This window comes from Plectropomus leopardus, chromosome 20 (genome assembly GCF_008729295.1).
Source record: "Plectropomus leopardus isolate mb chromosome 20, YSFRI_Pleo_2.0, whole genome shotgun sequence".
NCBI lineage: Eukaryota > Metazoa > Chordata > Actinopteri > Perciformes > Serranidae > Plectropomus > Plectropomus leopardus.
The window spans coordinates 10,830,444-10,849,666 of NC_056482.1; the positions used below are offsets into that span (position 1 = coordinate 10,830,444).

Consider the following 19,223-nt stretch of genomic DNA (forward strand, 5'->3'; position numbering starts at 1 on the left):
CAGCCTGCAAAATGTGTTGTTTTATGATTAAATGACACTGATAACGCTCACATGAAAATAACGTATTCACTGTACAGTCTTAAGAGTTACCTAAAACTTTTCTGTGTTAGTTGTACTACATGTGTTACATTATGAATCGATCCAGGTCACTGTTTAGTACATTATGTTGTTTTCCTTTTTTATTGCTCTGCAATGTGTCTATTTTTCTAAATTGTTTTTAATTGGTTTTAAATTCAGTTTAGTTTCATTCGGTTGCAAATGTGGATTTGCTTACTTCAGTTTAGTTTTTGTTCACAAATGTCAAACTTAATATTTATCAGTGTCAGCATTTTTTAAAATTTTATTGTAATATAAAAGAAACTTTAGAATAGTTAATACAATACAGACACAACGCATAGATGCACCAAAGCTTCATCATGTTGCTGTGTTGATAAATTTGACCAAATTGACAAACACTGAAATGAAAGATATTTATCGTAATACATTTTTTTGTATTCTAGTTAGTTTTGTCAGTAAACAATAGCACATTTTTCCCCCATAAAGTCTAGTTTTTATTGTTGTTTCAGTAAATTATTTATTTTTTTAGCACCTAGATTTCAAGTCATAATTTGATTTTGGCTAACTAAAATAACCTTGGCCCCGGGGGACACAACAACAGGATTTGCTCTGGAAAAAAGGCAAAAACCGACCAATAAATTGGAACCAGGATCAACTGACATTGTAATAAAATGATTGCAACCATTATTTACTTCACAAAATGTGTATTTAGCATTAAGGTACTCATTAATACTTCAGATTTCTGCAGTCACGCTCCATGTAAACACAGCAGAAAAGGAACAGCTTTCATTTATTTTGAAAACTTTTATTTTTCTGTAAAAATGGCAGTCACTGCAGCTAAATCTTGCCACATGTATGTAAACTATATACATGTTAAAATGCCTTCATATGATGCATTGCAGCTCCTGCCAACAGTCCCTGTCGGTTTACATGCAGATGAGGGATGTTAAATGGAAAAAGAACTAGTGCCATACATGTTGTTTGTTGTGCACAAATTTAATTCTTCAAATCTCCATTACTTGTCAAGTAAAAAAAAAAAAAAAAAAAAAGAGTGCATGAGTACTAACCCCGAATAAATCTTGGAATGTGACACAAACTGCAAACCATAAGATTAACTAAGGCAATTTTTTAAAACAAATCAATAGCACACAGGTGATTTCTGATGCAATGTTATTGTACTTTAATTGTTCCTCCATTTCAAACTGATCACAAACAACAGCCTGTCCTTGAACACAAGCTGAAAACAATCCAGTGTTATTAAGAAAAGTGAATGTGGTGAAGTGGTGAATAAAACTTTCTTTTTTTTTTGGAAATGTGAAAGGCTTGTTGTACACATATTTAGCAATCAAAAAGTAGAGGAAGAAATAAGAAAAACAAAATCATAATGACAAATTATTCAATCATCGTCAAAGTTCTGTTGTAAAAGGAAGTTGGCAGCCAAGTTCTCGTTCTTCTCACAAGCAAAGTAGGCTTGTATAACGAGTCCCTCTGGAAATCCTAAAGCTTTTAGCTGGAATTAGAGAGACGAGAGACGAGGGTAAAAAATTAGCCAAACAATACTTTAAATAAGCAGAAGATCATTTCTTCTTTGTGTTTAGCCAACTCAACAATGTAAAGATAAAAAAATTAAAGTGACATTCAGGCAACAACATCAGGGTTTTACAGTATATTCCAGCACTTCTGGTAAAGCAGGGCTGAACTTTGAAGTGAGATGAAAAGTTAGTGACAGTGTTGTGCTCCTCCTCACCCTCTCAATGGCCTCTTTTTCCAGTGGCGTGACCTGGATGTAGCTCATCTGACTCCCGCCCGGTGCATCACCTGCTGGCCCCGCCGGCCCTGCAGGCCCCGCCTCTGGATTGGGTTCATTCAGCATCTGGATGAACTGCTCTTGGTGGCTGCTAATCTCCTACAGAGGTAAATGAACAGTTTAGGTATGGACTGTGGTTTTTTTTTTGTTGCTTTTAAATGAATTTGCAGGATTTCTAAGAGACAGATTTAAAAGAAAACGGTAAAAATCTAAATTTTTTAAGTCTCTAATTTGAGTCAAAGTCAAAAGTCAAATGCTTGTTCCTTTTATTCCCATTATCCCACAATACAACTCCATAGTGTCTTTTATTAGGTGACTTGCCTCCTGTATCACTGTTTTTTTAACTTAGACCACCAGTCTGTAACTCAGGTGTGCTACAACTTTTAGTTAAAGTCCACATACTAATTCTTTTATTTTTAGTAGGTATTACAGCTGCCCCTTTAAAGTATGTACTGTTGAATGCAGAATGCACACACTTGGGACATACTACTTCATAACACTACATCCTGAACTTTGGCTCCCTTGTTCACGCATTTGTTACCACGGAGATCAAAGAAAACATCATTCGCGGAGCTCGTCAGAGATGGAGATCAACCCGGAGAGCTCTGCTGTTGGTACTTGGCAAAGTATGTAGCTTAACATTTACACTGTGGATTCAGACATTTTATATTACTAAAATTAGCCTAGATATGCATTGCCCAGTCATGTTGTGAGTTTTTGTCTTTGTTGGTAATCTCTTTGATTATCACTCAAACACATAATATAATTCTATTACTATTCCACTCCTCGTCATCAGTGACTTTAAAGTGTCATGTGTCACTGCGGCTTCTGTCAGCTGTCAGTCAGCTGCAATCTGTTTGCGGCCCGATGTGACGTCGGTCTTGCTCCCACTGTGCAGAGAATTGTGGGTCAGAATAACCAGAATAACTTGTCCGTTTGCATACCCCAAAATCTGACGGGATGTGGTAGGACATCCTGGTAATTTTGGCATACTGCATCTGACATATTATATATTGGGACATACTCAATCTTTTACTGGCACACTACCTTGTATGGTAGTATGGGTAAACTCAGAGTGTAAACTGCACTTTATGAGTAAAATCAGTGGACTGTCTCTTTTTCTCTTTTCTTTAAAGATTATTTTTGGGGCTTTTTCGCTATTATTCAGACAGACAGCTCAGGCTTGAAAGGGGGAGAGGGAGGAGATGACATGCAGCAAAGAGCCGAGGCCGGAATCCCACGGCCACTGCAGGGAGGGCATAGCCTCTGTACATGGGGCGCCCGCTCTACCATCTGAGCCACCAGGCACCCCGGACTGTCCCTTTAAGTGAACTGTGAATTCACTGCTTAAAACCACAAACTCATTTAATCATAACTGTGTCGAGGGCTTCCCTACCTGCAGCAGCTCAGGGTTTTCCCTGCCGATCTCCTGCAGCAGGGCGGGAAGCAGAGCGGCATTCTGCTGGATCAGCTGACGCATCACGTGGAACTGAGGCTGATTCCTTAGGAAACTCAGGGGATTACCTGAAAGGATAAGATGTTGGTTTAAGCAGTAAGAAGACAGACACAGATGGATGAAAAGAGAAACAAACATTTGCTCTCCGAGGCTGGTGGAATATGCAGAATAGTCTCGGACTTACCTCCCCCAGCAGGTGGTGAAGAGCCGGTGCTGGCAGGAAGGCTAATACCGCCTATGGGTGCAGTAGACACTCCACTCGCTGGAGGCACCACTGCATCAGGTCCTGGTGCATGACCTGCATCTCTGCCTGGAATACCCTGGGAAAAAAAGCCATTACATTTTTTTTTTTTTAACTAGGCTTAAAAAATAGTGTAGGATACTTGTAGACTGATTCAGTTTAAAGCTTGTGGGTTGCATCATGTCATGAATAGATATATTTAGTCAGAAGAGGCAAGTCAGAAGTTTTTGAGAAGCGGTCATGGGTAAAGGACTTGTATAACTACACCATAAATGTCTCTGGCATGTAAACTAAAATTTAGATATGAACTCCTTGAAATCTGAGCAAATTGGTTTGAGTTGGCAAAAACCATAGGGAGAAGCAATGAGCAACTTAGCAAGACATGGACCAAAAATAAGCAAGAAATTGGCCTTTTAAAAAGGTTACAGAAAAATGACCTGAAAAGACCCAAAAAGTGCTGAAATTATTTTTATTATTTTGCAATTTGCGGGACATTTCTTAACAAATTGTCCACTGCCTTTTCCCTTATGATTTTGAAAGAAATCTGACCACTTTGCTCAGTTTTCAAAGGCTTAAACAGCCTGTACAAGGCGTATGAGTGCAGCACAAGAAAACTGATGTTGATCTAGGTTTTAAAGGGTTAACACAGTCCAAAGGCACCGTTAATGATACATGTACAAGATCCTGACCTGTGCAGGGATACTTAGCTCTAACTGCCCAAAACCACACAGAGGTCTAACCTCGTCGTGGGTTATGTACCGATCCAGTAATTTGCTCTCGGACATTTGCTACGTCGGCCGCAGACTGAACGTTGTTCTTACTGTAAGCAGGTACTCCACGGCTCTGTCTGGGTTGTTGAAGCTCGCTCTCAGGGCTGCCTCCACCCGCTCCCTCTCGTAGCCCATGAGCATCATCTCGTTCACCATGGCGTCATATGATGCACCCGTCACTAAAGGAACACACACACCAGGACAGAATGTAAAGCTTCGTTAGTCAGTCAACACAGTTTAAAGCCATTTGAGAGAATTCAGTGTTAATTGTAAATGACCAAATATTTTAAAGTTTGTATCAAGTACTGTTTCAGTATTGAGCAAAAAAACGTGCATTAGTCATTCATATTAAGACATGGGCGTCAAAGTGTCAAGGCGATTACTATGTTTAAACATTCATTAACAGAATCAGAATTGAATGACAGAAAAAATCGGGATATTGTCAAATAGAAGACATGCTGCTTAAGTTATGTTTTGGCTAAGCTGCAGCATCCTGCTTACTGGTTAAGTTAAGTCTAAGTCAGCATGATATAGATATCCACAAGACATAAGGTGGACCAAAATTAACTACTAGCCTACATTTACACGTCGGCCGACAGATTTATTGACATACAAGAAGCAGCTCAAAGGCATCGAGGCAAAAAGTCATTTTTGTCTAACAAATGGTGCGGTATTTGTGACAAAGTTCTTACATCAGATTCAAAATTACAATTCTGTCAGATCTAAAATGCCAAATGATGATGACCAACAAATGATGTTTACGGATGCAGCCTTACCTAGATTTGAAACCGCCTCATCAATCAGGTTTGTGTTTGTTGAAGCCTCGGAGCTTCTGCAAGAGAAAACAGACACTGGGTGAGGTGTGACCTGCATGTCAGGTTTCACAAGAAGACATGCTGGAACAACACAGTTTAAGACAAACATCTACCCATCTTTACCCGGCAGGTGCGGAAGCTGGTTCAGCAGTCGAAGACTGTCTCTCCTCTGGTTTGTCGTCTGTGGAGGCGCGTGCTGATGTGTTTTCGGGGCTGGACGATGAAGCAGGAGGCGCTGCAGGAGCAGCGGTGCTGGGAGCTGAAGTGGCAGGTGAGGGCTGCGGGGTGGTGGAGGCTGTTTTAGCCTGCAAGACAATTTTTTAAAAACAAAACCATATTTTTTTCTGCGATATTATTTTTTAAGACACAACAGGCAATTTGCTTATGAGTGAACATCAAAATGCGTTTTACTTTAAGACAGCTTTTCTTAAATAATGTCTTTTTGGTTATTCCTAAATTATACCAATAAAGGCCGCCATAGACATGAACTCTTATGGTACAGTGAGCTTGATCTTTCCTCCATGTATTCTAATTGGCAAATTGAGTTTAAGAAAGAATAAACGTACACACTTATTTTAGTGGAAAGGGATTATTCGGTTCAGTGAAAGGTTAAGAAATGCGGAACATTAGAAAGATCAGAAATGTGGATTTTCATGCAGGAGAGCTTGACTCAGTTTGACAATAAGAAATTAAAAGATGGATGAATGAAAATGATTTTTAAAAAATGAATGGAATTTAAAACATTTAAAGCACCTGCAGACACCCTGTGCATGATGAAAATACAGCCTTTTCAATACTGTCCTATATGTCCTATAGTACGTCTGTATTATATTCTATAGGACGCGTGGTTTCAACAGGATTAAGACAGCTTGATTCTGTTTTTCAGCATGATAAAAATACTGATCAAATGCAGTTATGCCATCTATTATGAAATACAGCAAAGATGTCATGTTAGGAGTTTAACAGGACAATCTCTAGAGAGAATCTTATCTTCTTTTGGAGCAAATTAACTGCAACGTACAGGCTTTGACAATACTGACCCCGCTGCAAGGCAGCAGGGATCACCCTAAGAGCCCGTTGAACGGCTCCCACAGACAGACACAAGTGGTCGGCGATGGAAGGAGAGAGTTACGAAACTTCATCATAATTCAGTGTAGGCTCATAGTTATAACATTTAGGAGCTTGTTTTTTTTATGCACAGGCAAACATCACATCTGTTTGACAAATAAAATCTGCCATTTAACAAAACAATTTTGGATTCACAAACCTTTGTCACCATGACGACCACAAAGTTCTTCTCACTGATTTTGTATTCTTTGAGAGCTGTGTCATCGCTGAGGACTTTACCTGCGAGGAAACAAATATGAGTCACAATCCTGTTGGCGTTACCTGACGTGAACTCTAAAACAACACGCAGGGATGTAACAATAGATGGTATCAGATTCTATCACTAAACAGAAAGCTGTTGAGGAGATAAATCGCCTGCTTTTGTCACCACATCTGGGTCTTTTTGTTGTAGTGTTTTTCATTGTGTTATATGTACACGTCTAAGTAGGTCACACAAAACTCCATTGTCTAAAATGCTACATTATGCTTATAAAATGGATTCCGCCTCCCTTGGCATTTGTCATGTTCGATTATATAAAAACACAAAGTACAGTGGTGTCATTGGGAATTTTTGAGTCTGCAAAAAAAAAATCCTAAACCTCACGTTCCCCTAGATTTATCTTTCTTTTAAAAGACATGACTGCAATGATTGTTTGACCCTTTGAAACCTGGACTGACATCAGTTTCTTTTGTTACATTCGATTGCCTTTCACAAGCAGTTAAACCTTTTCAACCTAAGCAAATTGGTTGGATATCATTTGACAACGTGGTTAAAAAAAGCAATGAGCAACTGCACGAGACGTCCCGAAAATGCAAGAAATCAGGAAAAGCTGACAAGAAAATAACAAGAAAATGAGTTTTAAAAAATCCAAATAAGAATAATAAGAGACAGAGAAATGATCTAAAATAATTATTTAATTATAATTCAATATTTAAAGTTAATTACATTTACATTTTAGCACTTTTTTCAAGCCACTTTTTTCAAACCATTTTTCTTTTCTTTTTTTGTTTGCTAATATTGGATAATTTCTTGTGAAGCTGTTTATTGCCTTACATATTAAAGATTTAAGATTATACCATTTTGCTCAGGTTTCAAGGGGTTAAACAAATGGTTAACTAGGCTGCATCCCTTGCAATTATCTGGCTGACATTTTCATTTTTCTGACAGTCCGATGTGTTTTTTGGCAGGTTTCTTGCTGTAGGGTTTGCAATACTGGCATAAGGAGATTAAATTAAAAAAATATATTCATGAATTCAAGGCTACACAGCATAAATAATAGATACATAAATAGTCGTTTGTGTGGGTATGGGTGAAACATTCATTTAAGGAGGGTTAAATACACCTTGTAACATACCAGCATATATCAGTTTCAGTCCAGCAACTGAAAATTGGTCTTTTCCTTTCTCCTGTTCAATCCTCTCCTTTAATGTCTTCACCTGTGGGGGAAAAAAAATCAGAATATTTTCTTTATATAATTCACTATGATATAATGATATGAAAGGAGTCAGCTTTGCTGCCACCATTTGGCCCAGCCCTAACTGAAGCACGAGTTAAACAGATAAAGGTCAAAGTGCACTTCAGAAAAATACAGCTGAACAGGCATGATACTGCTGGCTCCAGAGCTTACTACCACAGAAAACATGTTGAATACTACATCCAAATTATGGACAGTTTTCTATTTAAACCCAACATCATAATTTTACTTTCTATGAGTGCTCAAACATTAAGTTAACACTTTAAATCCTAAGCAAATTGGCTTGATTTCTTTCAAAAACAGGGGAAGGCAATGAGCGGTGAAAGAACAAAGGACCCAAAAATGATCCAAGACATTAGTTTTCTAAAAAAAATACAAGAAAATTACCTGAAAAAATTTTTTTTAAGGTAAAGAAAAAAATAACATAATTTTAAATATGTAATTAGAATTATTACAAACAGTTCCTCCCCTTGTTTTTTCTTTTTTTCCCTAGATATTCTAACAAGCTTTTAAAAACTATTTTCGAAATGTACAAATGTCTTGCAATTTGTTAAAACATTTCTAGCCAAGTTGCTCATTGCCTTTTTCCAATTTAAAAAAATAATAATGATAATATTAATAATAATAATAATAAATCGCACCAAATTACCCACGGTTTAAGTCTTAAATGCTTGTGAAAGGCATCTAAAAACAGACCAAGAAAAGTGATGCTTCTCCAGATTTCAAAGGGTTAACGTCAACTACGGTGGCTGTACAGTTATTGCTTACGTTAGCTTACGTTGCTAATATATGCAAACTCATCGAAAGTAACGTTAAAGGTTGAAACTGCCTTCTGTTAGAAACACGTAAAGTTTTATGAAAATGTAGCGTAGCATTTAGGCCGTAATAATTAAAGGTAACGTTATATTTTTTTCCCACCAACCACAACATGACGTTAAGATACAAACTACCACAAGTTTGCACTGACGTTATAGCACAGTTAAACGCTATTACCAACGTTAACGCTCATTAATTAATTGCTGCGGTTCCCACTGTGGTGTTTATTGTGCTTTATTACACAAAAAATGAACTGTACTTATTCCTCATAACTTACTTGTTCACAAACACTAAACGCTTTTTAGCGGTGTGCTTACTTTGACCCCCCACACCAATCTTGAACCATACATGGGCTACGGCTAAATGCTGACAATTCAAACTACTTTCCTGATCAGTATTTAATAAATGACGCTATTCTGTCTCAAACCCCGCGTCAAACACAAGGCTGTTAACCCGAACAGCAGTTTAATCTCTAACATATCCATCGTGTTTAGATAGATGTACCTGTTTATCGTCTAATTTGACATGGTCAAACACTAAAGTCCTCCGTTCCAGGACATACCCAACTCCCACTCCTCCCCCTGACACAAATGCATGGTTTCAACTCTCACCGTCTCCTCTTCATCGATGTCGATTTTGAACGTCTGCTGTTGCAAGGTTTTCAGAGTTATCTGCATTTTGTCGAGTTTTTGTCCCCGGGCCTAGTTAAAACGTTATAGATCCAACTTGGAGGAATCTTGTCTGTTTTTGTTGGCTCATTACAAACTGTCAGCCGCCATGACTTCAGTCTTTCTTCTTCTGTGATATATTTAAGCGACAGCGCTGCTGCCGGTCAGCCTGGGAATTGCAGGGAAAATGGACAATTTTCTAAGTATGCTTTATTTTGTAGTAAAGTGGTTTAACAGATGTCAGTATATCCTTTTCTTATAGTAAGTCGCAATAACGTTACTCCAGTTAAAATGAAATAAGCAGAATCTGCCCCTTACAGAGTGTTACACTATTATTGCACGTTATGTTATTGCATTACTATTACTGATGTACATATATGCAGCATTTAAATGTTGTAACTTAAACAGGGCGCTCTCAAATTAGGGACTGTGCTTTATATAGAGTAGGGAATGGCTAGGTTGTGAGTCTTTTTTTTTTTTTAAATATCATGATGCTCCCTGGAGCTACAAATATTTTTCCTTTAGCTTCCCAGAGTGACAGGGGGAAATACATGACCCTTCCTTCTCCATAAATAAACATATTTCACAGTTTCTGGTCATGAGAAATTATGTTATTTTGGGATTTTTAAAAAAAAAAATAAAACATGCCTTTAAAACCCATTTGTGGGTTAACTTTGAGAGTATTTAAAATAAATACAAAACATAACCATTAAAAAAACAAATAAAAACAACTGCCTCCCCTATGTCACTCTCTCCCCTCTCATAAATAACAAATAGTCCCTTACAATATCTTACAGCTGATCATATGTTATTTTAAAAAAAATCTATAACTGCAAAGTAAGCAGTAACTTTAAGTTTAGAGAATGTATTAGAGTGAAACTACCATTCTCTGAAATGGAGTGTGGCAGAAGTGTCAAGGAGCAGAAAATACAAAATACTCAAAGCTGAATACACTGAATGTACCACTTACCACACCATTACTTTCATTTTGCTTGACTGATTAAACCCATTACTTGACATGAGTCAATTTGAGAGAGCTCTGGAAATAACTGGTAAAATACATCATTGAGACTGTTACATAAATATTTTCAAAAAAAGTTTTTAAATACATGCAGTTTCACTCATAAAAAAATAAGAATGAAAACCAATACCTCCTATATAAAAAAAATAGCTACTCACGATGTAAGTACAGGCATTTTTCACAGATGACATTTAAAATGTAGGAACAACACAGGTGTAAATAATGAAATCAGTAATGGCCAATTTCCATTTAGCTGCCTTGATTGATTGATATACTCACACAAACACACAAGACGTAGGGTGTAATCGTGAACAATAATGTTGCTTTACTCAGAAAAACGTGTTTTCATCAGCTTATGGACTTATGTTTCAATCATTCTTGACAGATTTCCCATTTTATGTTAATTTACATGCAATATGATGAAAACATTTGTTGAATACGTACATTTTATGGTGCATCTTCATCATGCTCCTTTCAAGACTGACATTGGTGAAATAAACTTGTTGCCCTTTCTGAACTTGAGGAGGCACTTCATGTTGTAACCGCAAGTTTCACCAATCCCAGGTCCTTCAGGCATATAGGAATTTCAATATTATCCACCCAGCACTCAGTATTCAGAGGCTTTATTGACTCCTGTCTCACATGCTGCACAGCTCTGACTTTGAGAGGACTGTTAAGAGCGAGAGATAATACACTGGAGCTCAATGGGGTCTCTTCCCCGGCCACTTCTCCCTCATTCTCATATCACTTCCCCTTCGCTTTCCATCACTGTACGTGTGAATCTGTTTATCTCCCCCTTCTTTCAACTGTCTTTCCCCGTCCTTCTGCGGCTCTTTCTCTTCCTCTATTCTGACTTTCCCTTCTATCTCTCCCCTTTTCTCTTGTCATTACGACAGGAACAGTGCCCTTGCCTGCCTTGGCCCGAGCACACGCTCATCAGGCATTCCTTATGTTGCTCCATTCAGCAGCAGCAGCAGCAGCAGCAGCAGCAGCAGCAGCAGCAGTAGCAGTGTCCTCCTTTCCCCTCTCCCCGCTGTGGCTGTGCCTCTTGCTCCTGTCTCCAGGGGTCGTCAGTCTGCCACCGGCCCCCCTCTGAAGTGGCGAGCCACAGAGATTACAGTCTAATCCCTGGCGACTTGGAGATATTTTTAAGAGATGATGTTAGACATGTGAAATAAAGACTTGGCCCCTTCTAAAACAGGCAGGGGAGGAAATGCAGAGGACGTGTGAAATTGAGACTTTCAGAGACTCCACCAAGTGCTGTTTTATAGTGAGATGTTGAGGAAATAATAAAGCATACACTGAAATGTAAAGTAGAAACACAGCCTTCTGATCTCAGTGACTCGTGGTATTTAGGGCGCAAGAGCCACAGCATTTCATTCATGTACGTTACAGACATACAGAGATGTACACGGCGCACGCACACACACACACACACACACACACACACACACAAAACTGGCAACTGCAGGGTTTGTGGTTTTGGTCAGCAGAGCTCTTGCTGGGTGTGGAGTGTAGCAGAGAGAGCGAGAGAGAAACAGAAGGGTGGAAGGGTGTAACACAGAGCGAAGGCCACTGAGATGCCTTCTCAGCCCAAAGCTATTTCCTGTGGAAGAGCTGCTGGGACTATTATTGGTTGTTCCAGGGGCTCTGAGGACATCTTACAGAGGAAATCCTACATGTCACTGAAGATGGGGAAACATGTCGCACAAAAGTTAGACCGGATAACCATGAAAACATTTTACAAAGCATATGATTAACTCTGGAGTATTAAATATATGTGTGAGCAACTGCAAGTATTAGACCAAAGTGTTTCCACTGAGTATTACTACATATTACATGGAGGCTCAAGTGTTGATGGGGTCCATACAGCTGGTGTTAATCATCATAAAAATGATCGATATGAACAAACATAAGAAAGAGGGTGCACAATATGCAGATACACAAAAATAAAACTAGAAATACTCCCTAACTGTTTACATCCATGTCTGTCTGTGAAGCCATGACAATGCTTTGAATATGGATGTTGCTACCAAGAAGCTACATTTTCAACCTGGCAGCACAGAAGATCTATGCAATCCGCTCAGTTTCAAGGTGGAAACCCAAATTTCATGTCACCAATTCGGTATCCGACCAAATGTTGTAATGTTGAGTAATGCCCAGAAAAGCTTTTTTTGCAGAACATGATGTCACAGAGATGTTAACCTTTGACTGTATGGCTATAAAATGATCACTTAACATTTGATCCTATTAAACATTTGTGTTAAATTTTGTCATAATTAGTGCATTCATTGTTAAGTTATAGCCAAAGACATGTTTTGTGAGGTCACAGTGACCTTTGAGAAATTCTTATCAGTTCATCCTTGAGTCCAAGTGGATGTTTGTGCCAAATTTGAGGGAATTCCCTTAAGGCCTTCTAGAAATAACATGTTCATGAGAATGAGACAGATGGAAGGTCGGTAGCCTTTGACCTTCGACCACCAAAATCTATCAATCCATCCTTCAGTCCAAGAGGAAGTTTTTGCCAAATTTGAGGAAGGTCTCTCAAGGCATTCTGGAGATATCACGGTCACGAGAATGAGACAGAGGTTACTGTGGCTTAATCAGTTCATTGTGGAGTCCAAGTGGACATTTGTGCCAAATTTGAAGAAGATCTCTTATGGCGTTCTGGAAATATCAAAACCAAATCTACCTACTGATACAAATAAAGTAACCTGAACCTGAGGCTGTACTTAAGCAGGAGTGCTTTGAGCTGAATGCTAACATGCTGATGTTTAGCAGGTATAATTTTAAACATGTTAAGTGTTTTAGTGTGGCGTGTCTAACATTGCAAATAAGCATAAACACAAAGCACACTTGAGGCTGATGGCAATGTCATCTCGGATTTGGTCATACACCAAAATAGTTGATCTGATGATGATCCTAGACAAAAAGTCAGCTGATAACCAAACCACAGAATTCATCCTGATGAGACATGAATTTCTGTCAGATTTCATAGCAATCACTTTGAGAATTGTATCCAAGCATGAAGTACTCACTATATGATCAAATGAGATTAATTCTGAAGAAAGAAGCTACGAAAGGTAATTTGAGTAGAAAACAATGCTTTCTTGATGGGACTTGCATTGGATTTTCCGGACTGGTTCCTTTGGCATCACTTTGCCCTTGACAGTGAAGTACTTCACTTACACTTAATGCTCAATTTGCTATTCAGGAAGCTTGCTTATCAGGAAATTTAAATAGTTTGACATCCGCGCTGATATGCATAATACACTGATTTAGAGGGCAGTGGAAGTCATATATCAGACATGAGGAATTGTTAGGCATGATATCAAATATATCAAATGTGCAGCAAATACGAAGACTAATTTTACATGTAGCAACATGTTGTCACATAGCTCAGTCTTAACTCACAACATATTAGTGTTAAGTAAGAAAAGGTTGAATTTAAGAGGCCTAATTGAATTTAGATGATGAGTTTGTACAAAGGTGACATAAATGCAATTAACCGTTATCTGATAACTTTATTATCAAGTTAAAAAAAGACAATGAATTACAATATTTACAGAATATCCAGAGATAAATGGAATAAAATTGTAAACAATCATTCTAGGCAACATCACAACCCACCATCAGGTAATCAGATTTATATGGGAAGAAAGGCAAGAAGGAGAGATTCTAGTGTCAAACTATGGAGACAACAGTCCGAAAAGAGAAATGCATCGGAAACAAACTAAACATATATACAAGTATCCAGTGTGTTGTCAGCAGGGGCTTAACTTTGGGTAAACTGGGAATATCACAGTCTGGGGACTGCACACAGTGAGGGATTCATAGTCATTTTCTATTAAAATTATCACAGAACAACAAACAATTTTGGGTTGACAGCTTCATTACCCAGTTTGTCCCAATTTGTCATCATGGTTTACACTGGGTTTTCTAGCTGGGCAACAAGCTGCCTTACAAAGCTTATTTCTACAACAACAGTTTTCAAACAGTTTTACTTTCAAAAAAAGCTACAAGCTGGTCCTGAAAGAACATAAAAAGGGCTTTGAGATTCAGCACCAACTCAAACAGTTTTTTAAGGTATTACAAGGACTGAGGAGCGCCGTGGGGCTGCTACATTCCCACCTCTTGTCGACTATGGGCAACTGATGCCCTTACTGGTCATGGATAGAAGATACTGGAGTGTCAGGTGTTGGATTGGACATGAGTGAGCTAGATCTCAGAGGGATCAATAGGTTGATGGCTGAGCCCAGAAAAGGACCAAGCAGTTAAATGCCCCTAAAGGAACATTTTTTTCTTGTCTCTTACTTTGCCATATTCTTCTCCTTCACAATAAAAGCCCTGGCCATTAATTGGTAGAGAACAGCGTCATTTTCCTTCACGTGTTTAAATATTGTACAACCACACTGCTCTTCCTATCTGCTCATTCCCATTACAGTACAAAAAAGGAGATATTTTTCATTGTAACCAGACATTGTACAACAGCGTAATAATGTTGGATTGGGGACTCAAAAAGCCCCTGAGGGTTAGCTATCGTCTTTTTTTCTTCTTTTTTAAAAATGAGAACACCTAAAGGAAAAAAGAGTTAAAGTATCCTTTCTGAAACACCACAGTTCAAACACTTAACGAGTAGTTTTGTTTTCTATACATGGCTGCAAACATGTGGTTCGCTTGGGCTCCAAACCCAAATTTCCATCAATGGTTCAATGCTCAGGAAAAGACAATCACAGCAGCAAACACAGCGGGCTTGTTAAATATTTTGGTACCAAGAACACAATTGCATGAATTGTGCTCCTCTACAAATTTGATATTTTAATTATCAGCCATTTTAATTCAGATTGTTCAGCGTTGCTTATTGGTCTTATTGGAAATTGGGCATAAATTTAATTGCTATTCATTATCTTATAAGGCTTTAGGGCATTCAAGCAGCAACTTCCAACAAATACAATCTCTGCCTTTTGTCAGCATCAACAATAACATGGCAACTTTTTTCTAAAAAGAAGCACACATATGCAGGCTATGATGGTTGTGTCAATACAGAATTTGGAGGGGTTTACGTTGGGGAATTTGACACCTTTAAAAGTCAATCTTACAGTCCCACTGGCAAATATACTCTATAAACGTGGAAACAAATGGTTTTAGGGCTCTCTGACCTGGTTACACTTGTCTTTTCAGTTTATCCCATCATGTCAAAACTGGACCGCAAACTGTAGGAAAACATGTCTGTGGCATAAGCCATAAGTTTCTGATGGGATGTCTCAGAGCCAAGATTTGAGTTTAATGCTTAATGCCAACCTGTCACTCATTTGGAGACTAAAAATACGAATTTGGGCGATGTGGACAAACCTGGATGAAGCTGAGGTAATCAGCAGGGCTGACTGCGAGAGGCAGAGACATCTGTCAGTCAAGCAAATGTGACTCCACTTAAACTAGGTTTAGCATGGAATTTCATCTGTGATTCTCACAGCATTAAAAAAAAAAAAATTAGCAGCGTATCTTTCCACATACAGCATCCTCTTTAACGTTAAATCAAATAGTAGAACACTCAGAACACACTATCAGCAGTTTTCTTCAGGACTGTTATTTGGTAGAAAATAGTTCCAAAGAAAACTGCTCATGTTTTAATGCTGTGAGAATAAAAGGTTAAATTTCACCCACTTGCACTGGATCAGCAGAAATTTTAGAGGCAGAAATCTCAAAATCTTTGCAGATAAACCAAAGGTATAAGGCTAAATACCAACAGAGGTTGATCAGAATATACATCTAATTTTACATTTTTTTGCAATCGGGTTGAACCACAGGCCAGCTGCCAGAATAAAGTGTTGGTATTGTACACTTCTACAAACCATGGATATGTTATATTTGTATGTTTTATATGTATGATGTAGTTCAGATTGCATGTGGCAGACAGCAGCAGACCACTGTTGGAGACCAACAAAAGCAAGTGTCTTTTTAACAACACTTATGGACATGTCCAGCTGTGTTTGTAGTGTCCAAAATGGGTATTTAAGGCCAAAATATTATCTTTTTCTAACCCTTACCAAGTGGTTTTTGTGCCTAATCCTAACCACACATTAACTACAGGGTAAACACAACATAAAATAGCTTTAAACATAAAATTGAAAATTTATTGAAGTGTAAAATTTTAATGTATCTGCTACGTATGAAATGCACAAATTTAACATAATAGTGGTTTGAAGAAATGTAAAATGGAGATTATGTTGTGAGTTGACACACAGGTTCATTGTGACATTAAGAACCTCTAGATGTCGCACTACAGCATCCGCACCTCAGACCAAAATGAATGGGTGCATCGCCAACAATGATGTTCAAAATTGCCAATACAGTACACATTAGAAGAAATTAAACAAGATGTAAGCCAAAAATTCTTGTGGAAAAAAAAGTAAGAAATGGAGGCATCAGGGGGGTTTCTGGTAACTTCAAACTAACTGACATATTTTAAAGCAATTAAATTGATTCAGTAGCCATTCCATTTATTTGGCATTTCTGCTTTATTTTATAGGTAGGAGAGAAAGATTGGATGACATGTTGCAAAGGGCCCAGGCTGGACTAAAACCCGGGCCATGGCGTTAAGGACTCAGGACTACACGCACTAGCCGGTGAGTAATCGAGGCGCCCCAGAGGAACTGCATTTTAAGGCACTTGCGCACTAGCTTCAGCAGTGAGCTGTGGTGGTCAGCCTCCTCCAAACTTTGCATTAAATTATCATTTATGAATGCACATCCAGTATTTGGGCTGTGTTGAAATCTCTCACATCCAATTATTACTTTTGCACTGAAAAGACAAGTGTAATCTCTGTCTCTTGATCATGAAGACAGACATGTCGCCACTGTTGTTAAAACCTGTAGTGATGTTCACGGCTATCTCAGCTTAACGGATACCTATATCACATGGATACAGTCATGACACTTCATACATATCTCTGTTGTCATATTGATCTGATGAGTGCACAGGTTCACTACGATGTTGTTTAACCTGGACCACAAACACGTCATCATACAGGAGATTTAAACCAATCACACTATTTCCATGATTTCATCAGTGAAATTACTGGACAATAAAATAGTACAGGCAAAATGCGAAGGGTGCCCCAGGCTGAAGGCTTATACGTAGTATAATATTAAGGGACCTCAGATATAGCAATTTGCTACAAACATTGGGGGGAAAATTTCAGTATTTCTATGAATGAAGAAAACACAATCTGTGGGTTTTTTTTTTTTTTTTTTACTAAAATAGATAAGGTGCGACTCTTTCTCAAGGAAAACTTCTACACATTTAACACAAAGCTAAGATGATAAAAAGTCTCAAATTTCAACAAGAAAAGGTAGCTCTACAGTGGGCCACAGTTTTAAATGCTTTCATATCTTATTTGTTCCTCTTGGGCAAATTTACTGTACCCCTGTTTTGGGAGGGAGTGTAAAAGGTGCTTCAAATAATAAAATACTAAATTTAATTAATCATTTTGGACAACATTCCTTTATATAGTATTATCTAGGTGGGATCTTTCACTGTAGAATTGACCAGAATGTCAGCAATAAAGAGTTCTGTTCACTATTGGTTACCAATATATTAAGATCTGTCCTAGGGGACTGCCCATTTAAAGAGCTCAGCCGTTTTATGCAGCACAATCTAATACTTTAAATATGTAACACCTAAAACCTAGTAATGCGCCAACTCATAAGAAGTCACTTTTTTTCGGTTTCAATCTTTTTTGTTTTCTTTGACGTCCTATTCAAACTCAGTGCTGATCCTACCCAATGCTATCAGTTTCTAGCAAAACATCCCCAAGAGGCCACAGTCAGTTCAACCAAACTGTTGATCCTTTTTGGTGTCAAGCATTTCTTTGTCTTCCACAAACTGGCTTGGACTTCTCAGTGATAGATCCGCGGGGTTGCCTTCCTCGTTGCTGTGGCTGGACAGATCCAATCCTGTGTCCATTAAGACGGAGGAGCCAGTGGAAGATGAAGCTGAGGCCTCTATTGTGGAGGTGGTGCTGGTGTCCATTCGACTGTTGTTAACCATCCTATTACCAAAGGAGGGATCAGAAAGTAGTCCTTTTAACCCATGGAAAGATATACACAAATGATAACGGGTGCACAATTTCAAATATGCTGATGTGCTCTAGCTAGAAACACAGCCTCGTGGTTGTATGCGTCTGTGAAAAAGTCAAGTTGTAATAAAAGTTTACATCCATGTCTGTCTAGACTCACATGTAGTCATGACAGTAGACAATGCTTATGAATGAATATGGATGTTGCTGCAAAGAAGCTGCAAATTCTAAAATGTGGATGCTTCACGCACATCCTCTATTCCTGAGATATGATGATGAACAATGTGAACAATGTCTGAAAAGAAGATTATGATGTCACAGTGAAGTTGACTTTTGACCCTTTATATATAAGCTGTTATCACTTCATCATTTTATTTTATTTGACGTTTGTGTTAAATTTGGTCAAAATAATCCTATGAATTCTTGAGTTATGGCCAGAAACATGTTTTGAGAGGTCACAGTGAACTTTGACCTTTTGCCAACCAAATCCATAATCAGTCATCCATGATTAAATCAGTTCATCCTTGAGTCCAAGTGGATGTTTGTGCCAAATTTCAGAAAATTCCCTCACTGCCTTCTTGAGATATCACTTTGACAAAAATGAGATGGACTCAAGGTCACCGTGACCTTCAGCTACCAAATTCTAATCAGTTTATGCTTGAGCCCAAGTAGACGTTTGCGCCAAATGTGAAAAAATTCCCTCAACGTGTTATTGAAGTATTGCCTTGATGAAAATGGGCCAGATGGACGGATGGACGAACTTACAACCCAAAAACATAATGCTTCCGGACACGGCTGTTACCAAGCATGATAAAAACGGACAGAAAGCGTGCCATATGGCTGTGAGGCTGCACACAGGCACAGCTGTGCTTTGAGCTAAATGCTAACACTGTCACCATGACAATGTTTACAT

General features: G+C 38.4%; 2 protein-coding genes across 2 annotated transcripts in view; both read right to left on the reverse strand.

Annotated features, from left to right (window-relative positions):
• Positions 1–1,213: 1,213 nt before the first annotated feature.
• rad23b (RAD23 homolog B, nucleotide excision repair protein) lies at positions 1,214–9,337 on the reverse strand. The gene is made up of 10 exons (XM_042509117.1): positions 9,156–9,337; positions 7,609–7,690; positions 6,414–6,493; positions 5,270–5,451; positions 5,108–5,163; positions 4,383–4,510; positions 3,505–3,640; positions 3,261–3,388; positions 1,805–1,963; positions 1,214–1,567 (listed from the first exon to the last, which is right to left on the reverse strand). Exons 1-10 carry the CDS (start codon positions 9,219–9,221, stop codon positions 1,454–1,456), a joined length of 1,131 nt encoding a protein of 376 aa, XP_042365051.1. The 5' UTR covers positions 9,222–9,337; the 3' UTR covers positions 1,214–1,453.
• A 4,400-nt stretch (positions 9,338–13,737) lies between these two features.
• Positions 13,738–19,223, reverse strand: part of znf462 (zinc finger protein 462) — a 63,412-nt gene continuing 57,926 nt past the window's right edge. The window contains exon 13 of the mRNA XM_042509838.1: positions 13,738–18,283. Coding sequence (XP_042365772.1) covers positions 18,064–18,283 — 220 coding nt within the window. The 3' untranslated portion in view covers positions 13,738–18,063. The remainder of the gene's footprint in view (positions 18,284–19,223) is intronic.